Below are 7,500 nucleotides of genomic sequence, written 5' to 3'. Positions count from 1 at the left end.
TCAAAACTGTAAGCGCGCCATGGAATGATTCGCAAGGAGTAGTATATAACGGTATCCATTCCAACAACCAGGGTTGCCAGGTTGACCTTTTTCGGGCCAAAAAAACTACAAATTTGGCATTTTTTCGTGCTAGATACCTAAATTTGACCTTTTTGAAAATGGTTAGCCTTAAATGCTATATTTTCGGCCTTTTCCTACTATTACATTGGCCTTTTAAAGCTGCAGTTGATCAGACGTTGGCCTTTTTCTCATTTGGAAAACCTGGCAACACTGCCAACAACAGAGTTCCATTGCCATCTACAAAACTATTATTTAGAGATAACCATGCCGTTTACGGCGCACAATACTGTGAATATTTTTATTCTCTCTTCGCCATTCTTAGTCTTATTTCATGTCCAATAATTAACATTCTTTTTCTTATTGACGTTTATAAAAACTTTACAAAATACAAGATTATATATCAAAGGAAATTAAATTTATTCTGCTGTACGATCATAAATATAAAATGATACCATACATATTTTTGTGCAAATATGAGTTAGGTAAAAAGATAGAAAAAAAAAATCCTTTGCGAAGAGTTGGGGTTTATGAGGTTCATTATAGTAATGTTAACTGGTATGGGACACACACACACACACACACACACACACACACACATATATATATATATATATATATATATATATATATATATATATATATATATATATATATATATATATAATTACCATAAGCCATTTCTAATCGTGGGCACCTCGAAAGTATCGAAAGTAAAATCATTAATAATTAGCCCATTAATCTTTTAACTGCTGACTTATGGATGAAACCCATTAAGAGTAAATTTAAAAAAACATTAGTATCCCCAAACAAGCAAAAGCACAAGCACCCATACAATGCATGCGCTCACACACTTCCAGGAAATTGAAGCCCTTAGGCCGGGAGCACACTAGCGACTCTGTGGCGCCACAAAGCTACAGCATCGTGTGGCGGGGATGTGGTCTCCCATAGGTTTCCATTGTTTTCAAGTTTTGCCGCGCAAACTAGCGACTGTGGCTCTCTGTTGCTCATCCCCGCCACAGGCGTGGCGTGGCTTTGAAAACAATGGAAACCTATGGGAGACCACATCCCCGCCACATGATGCTGTGGCTTTGTGGCGCCACAGAGTCGCTAGTGCACTCCCAGCTTTATTCATAAATATGTCTCCCCCTACCCCAAACACATAGATATTCTATTTAAATTATGTATATATATATATATATATATATATATATATATATATATATGTATATATATATATATTTATATATACACATATACATAAATATATATATATATATATATATATATATATATATATATATATATATATATATATATATATATATATATATATACACATTACGGTAGTACCTCCGTTTACTAAAACAATTTTCCCATAAGAAATAAGTGAAATTCGCTTGATGCAATCCATAAGTCCATAAATACACATATACACCTATTTTTAAAGGTTTTGCAATGGTAATCATTGAACCACTGGCAACCCCTATAATCAGAAATTCATAAAAAAAAAAATAATAATAATTCGCATCAACAGAATGTGAATGCTGACACATTTCTAGTCCCCGGGTTGCAGCCACTGAATGTAAAAATTTTAGATACTTGGTAAACAACTTTGAACATTTTCCAAAAGTTATTTCAGTCCTAATTGTCAGTAATAGACAGAAACAGGAAAACCACCTCTGCCCAATTTCATCTAAAATCTGAAGATTTCAGGTGGTTACTAACATTCACATAAATAAAGAATTTTCTAATATTAGTTATACAAAACAGAAATAGCATTAAAACCATCCTTTTTGTATGTTTGATGTATTACCAACAATACCTAGCTTTGTAGTAGTATTAAATATATTTCTAATGGTTATGAAAAATAACACGGCATCGAAAATAATAAATCATTGTAAAGTAAAATTATCAAAATCATAATACAGCGGTAAGCCTATCTGTGTAGATCAAATCATGGAATACCAGCAATAATCTATAAATTCAATAAACTCCTATTTGTGCCTCCTACCCCCCTTTTCCAAATCTGTTAAGGCCAATGGCCTGTTTACAGACACAGATCAGATCAGATTCAGGTTGAGGCTTTGCCTTTGCAACGACGCCTGTGTCTTTTAGTTTTGTGTGTTCCTTATTTTCACTAGTTTTTCTCTTTTCATCCACATTTGTTGTAGTACTCTTTTCTTATTTTCAATATTTTCTTCACAAAAAAGAAACACTATGGGGTATGCCCAACGGGCAAACAGTGATACCAGATCAGATCAGATTGAGTAGTGAGAATGAGAACTGACGACGTCAGAAGCGGGGAAACCACAGGAAATGATCTGGCAACAAACAGTGCTACCAGCTAGAGTGTAGCTTACAATCATGTGGACGTGAATTTCATAATATAATAATTTCCCAAGGATGATAAGCACTATGAGGTACTCAAACCTCAAAGAAAAGTGCATTCGGGCCACGTGCCACCTTACAGGCATTAATCTACCATATCTTATAATTATCGTAAACAACAATTCAAACAACGTAATTATTTCGGCTATCCTTATTTCTAAAGTCTTTAGTCTGTTATAGAAAGCCCATTTTGATACCTAAAGTTTTCCTAACTCATATCTTAACACAAGGGTACCTTCATGTTCATTTTAATATGAACGTGCACAAATTGATTGATCATAATTTGAGTTGCATATAAAACCAATAGAGGTGAGAACACACAAACAAACATCTCTACCAATGATGAGAACATTAAACTAATTTTTTAAACTACTAAATTTGGTAATGGGAAAAATTACTTAAGCATCCTGAATTATGGGCTTGTTTGGGGAACGAGAGAGAGAGAGAGAGAGAGAGAGAGAGAGAGAGAGAGAGAGAGAGAGAGAGAGAGAGAGAGAGAGAGAGAGAGAGAGAGAGAGAGTATTTTGGTAAGAAAATTAACAAGCAAAATCCAGTGAATCCGCCTCGAATTTAATTATTCTTTTATGAATAGTAATAATTCAGAATAGTTTATCTACAGTTCAGAAACTTTCCTTGTCTATCATCTCCTATGTGCTATCTTAATACTATCACCAATACTGAGGAAAGAAAGATCATCAAAACCATAATTTTGGGCTATTAACATCATCTGTCCCAGCCCCTGACTTGGTCGAGTTTATTTGTAAAGCGTTTCTGGTGCTTCATTCAAGCACACTCCCAAGCAGCTGCCCGTTCATGTATGCCTGTCGTTTCCTTGTTTCTGACGTCAACTGCGGTCCTGCCACTCACCCTCCTAGCTTGTACGTTGACATTATCCTTTCCCCCCAAAAGGACGTACCGGTACGTTCTTGCAAAAGACTGTTATTTACATGTTTTTTTTTTTGCATGTTTTTGATAACTTTATGAAAAACTTCAGGCATTTTCCAAAAGAATGAGACCAACCTGACCTCTCTACGACAAAAATTAAGGCTGTTAGAGCAATTTGAAAAAAAAAATATAGCAAAATGTGCTGGAAATTTAACCTTATGGCGGGGGTAAAAGGGTTATAGATCTCGTATCACTGCTTGCCTGTCATGCATGCCTAACAGTGTGGACAGGCCTTAAGCATTTGGGAAGGCAGGGGAGGGGAGGTGTGATGAATTGTAAAAAGAGTTGCATAACTTGCATATTGTGCATACTGGCTAGTACAGTGTTAACATGTTAGCCTTGCATCGGCCCGTGAGTTAAGGCTATTTACTGGGGAAGTTGCTTCTGTGGTTGCAACACGAGTTGTGGGGGACGGGATGCGCTTTGCTGAAGTGAATCTCTTCAGATAAAATTCTAACCGACACCATGCACCTTTAACATTTGATAAAAATTAAAGACGTTCCAAAATGCTATCCTGTCAAGCATCAGATTAGCAGGTCTCGGTTTATTATGGAAATAACAACAAATTTATAATGTTGATTACTTTAAAAAGTGTGAATACCAAGTACTTTCCCTTGTTGATCAATTTTAACGAGTCTGGTCTTACACCCATGACTGAAGTTTTCTTCAGCCAAACTACTTGGATCTAACACGAGACTCAGCCCACCTAAATGTTTAGTATGAAGATCCTAACCATGAGACTAAGTGTCTAGATTTAATATACGGGCTTGGAGATCAAGGTTTTTACGCAGCTTGAGAGTACTGGAAGGATAGAGACTACAGTTACGGGTTTTAGGTCTCCACTCAAACGACATCGTTCTGTTCGGGCGACCATTAGCCAGTAGGGACTATCACTAGCCCCCCTCTAACCTCTCCCCCCCCCCAGCACCACCCTGGGGAGTCCCTTCCAGTAGAAGATCTCACGATATCCACGTCCTAGCGGGGGACGTGAACTCGGGACCTCTGAAACAAAAGTCCGCGACGCTACCAACCTTGCTAGACGGTAATTCTTTCAAGCAAAACCTTTACCACCATTTTGAATAGGTACGACACTACACAATGTCAGTTCATCCAAAACATATAGTACTGGAACAACTTAACCAATGTTATGAAGTTGGGAAACGCCCTTATCCACGCTCTCTAAAATATGAGTTTCCGGAATAGGTATAATAATAAAAAAAATTTAGCCTCAGCCCAATTACGGTTTTGCCCTTAAGGTTAACTACCTTCATTACCTAATGGAGGATGAAAAGGTAATGTAAGACAAAGCAATGATGGAGGGTTCTAACTTATCCCATGTAAGGTCAACCAATACTTCTTGTAATATGTCTTTCCATTTCATTTTTCAAATAGACCGAGTCTCACACTTTAAGTAAAAGCTACAGTATCGCATTAAGGAACTAACACCTCATTATAATTGTGTTTCCTTATCAAGATATGCTTGTAACAGGAATTAAACCAAGAGTAGATTTTGATCATTTTGGCACAAGACAGAGAGAGATATATAAAAAATCACATATGAATATGTAAAGTCGAAATATTATCATAACTAAGACTTTTACCGCTGAGGATATGATTATTGGAATGAACCAAAGAGGGAAACCAAGCACATGAGTGAATGAAATGAGATTTTGGCTGTTTCCTAAATTACAACAGAAAATTGATAGAAAGGTTCATCTATAACTTCTGTAAATGAATATTCAAATTAATAACCTACATACCCATAGGTCCTTTCAAACATGTTTTCATTGTGAGTCTAAGTTTGGCTGTTCAATTTCCAGAAGACGGGTGTCGAACACCAAAATGGGAACAGCACAGTCAACCACCAAGAAATGACCATGACCAGCTGCCCCCCAGAAGGCAACAACACGCATGCTCAGAACGGCACGGCAGGCAACAAGGAGAATTCGTCAGACCCTGCACAAAAACATACAGGTAAAAACAAGTGTCCATCTTACAGTCGCAAATAAGATACAATACATATAGGTAGAAATCAAGTGCAGTGTTTACAGTAGTAGAGTCAATAGATAATACATGAATTCTAAGGACGTAAATTTATGATTTATGACATATGCCTGGTCATTGTTTGGTTGAAGCAAAATTAGTTGTAGCAATAGAATGGGGAAACAGAATTGGGGAATGTAAAAGGGAGGTAGTGAAGGTGAAATGAAGTTGAAAAAAAAACAGTTAAAAAGTAAATATCAAGAAAGATGGAAGTGAGAGAAACTGGTGATCTAGAGGAGGAATGGAAGTTAGTATAAGAGCATTTTGTTGGGCATGCAAGTGATGTATGTGGTAAGAGGTTTGTTGGAGGTAGAATGGGGAACGGTAGTAAGTGGTGGAATGAAGGAGTGAAGATGGGCATTTGTAGAATGGCTGCAGAGTCACAGTATAATGAAGTATGAAAGATATAGCGATAAAATTGCGGAAGGTGGCTGAGACAAACAGGGAGGCTGACTGGAGGTGGGGTCAGGGATTGGGTAGTCCGTAAGAAGAAAATAAGAAGTTTTGGAAGGAAGTGAAGAGAGTAAGGAAGGGTGGATCGAGGAGTGAAGACACAGTGAAAGATGAAAATGAAAAGTTGTTGAAAGATGAGGCAAGGAAAAGGTGGGCAGAATATTTTAAAAGGTTGCTGAATGTTTAGGATGATAAGGAGAAGGCAAATATAACTGCGTTTTCAGATGTTATGATGCCAGTGATGGGAGATGAGAATGATAGAGAGATTACAAAAGATGAAGTGAAAAGAGCACTAGACAAAACGAAAGCAGAAAAAGCACCTGGTATGGATGGTGTTAAGGCTGCGATGTTAAAGGAAGGAGTTGTGACTGTACTGGAAGGGTTGGTAAGATTATTTAATATATGTTTTATGTTGGCAATGGTACCAGTGGATTGTGCATGTGGTGTTTTTCCACTACACAAAGGTAGAGATGTGCATGCTTGTTGCAATTCTAGGGGTATTAGTTTATTGAGTATTGTTGGAAAAGTAGAGTGTTGATAAATAGGATTAAGGATAAAACATAGGATGCAATTTTAGAGGTACAGGGTAACTTTAGAAAAGGTAGGGGATGTATATATCAGATTTTCAGTTAGGCAGATATGCAAGAAATATTTAGTAAGAGGTAAAGAGGCATATTTTGCACTTATGGACCTGGAGAACGCTTATGATAGAGTTGATAGGGATGCAATGTGGAATAAGATGAGGTTTTATGGAATTGGTGGAAGGTTGTTGCAAGCAGTGAAAAGTATACATAAGCAGTAGAGCAAGCCTTATGATAGGGAATGAATTGAGTGAGTGAGTGGTATCCAGTGAGAGTGGGGCTAAGACAGGGATGTGTGGTATTGCCATAGTTGTTCATTTTTTTTGTGATGGAGCTGTAAGAGAGGTGAATGCTCAAGTGCTTGGTCGAGGATTGAAAATGATAGATGAGAGTGATCATGAGTGAGAGGTGAATCAGTTGCTACTTGCGGATGATTCTGTATTGGTTGCAGACTTGGAGGAGAAGCTGTGTCGATTAGTGACTGAATTTGGAAGGGTATGTGAGAGAAGGAAGTTGGGAGTAAATGTGGGTTAGAGTAAGGTTCTGAGGTGCATAAGAAAGTAGGGTGGGGCTAGATTGAATACCATGTAGAATGTAGAGTTGCTTGAGGAAGTAAATCAGTTTAAGTACTTAGGTTCTGTTGTTGCTGCATATGGTGGAGTGGAAGCAGATGTACGTCAGAGAGTGAATGAAGGATAAAAGTGTTGGGAGCATTGAAGGAGTGGTAAAGAATGGTGGGTTAGGAATAAATGTAAAGAGAGTTCTGTATGAGAAAGTAAAACTTTTTATTGCAAAATTAGTCCATTTTACAGATAATCTTGGAAAAAGAAACTAATAATAATGACGATGATGGTCATAATCTTTCTCTAAAGCAGCCAATGAATTATTTTTGTTCTCCAAAACAAACATGAAATAAAAATGAAACCAACTTAACCATAAAGGATAATCAACATGCATATTACAACACATAAAAGTGAATGATATTAGACAACGTAATCTATTTTCAATAACTGTAGTTTCAAAAATTTGT

General features: G+C 37.0%; 1 protein-coding gene across 5 annotated transcripts in view; it reads left to right on the top strand.

Moving 5' to 3' along the window:
- The window catches only part of LOC137646471 (leucine-rich melanocyte differentiation-associated protein-like), a 159,338-nt gene that overhangs the window by 150,580 nt on the left and 1,258 nt on the right, over positions 1 to 7,500 (top strand). For all 5 annotated transcript variants that reach the window (XM_068379576.1, XM_068379582.1, XM_068379586.1 and 2 more), the window contains one exon: positions 5,214 to 5,367. In XM_068379576.1, coding sequence (XP_068235677.1) covers positions 5,214 to 5,367 — 154 coding nt within the window. The remainder of the gene's footprint in view (positions 1 to 5,213; positions 5,368 to 7,500) is intronic.

This window comes from Palaemon carinicauda, chromosome 1, assembly GCF_036898095.1.
Source record: "Palaemon carinicauda isolate YSFRI2023 chromosome 1, ASM3689809v2, whole genome shotgun sequence".
Taxonomy (NCBI): Eukaryota; Metazoa; Arthropoda; class Malacostraca; order Decapoda; family Palaemonidae; genus Palaemon; species Palaemon carinicauda.
This window is presented reverse-complemented; position numbering and strand designations above follow the sequence as displayed.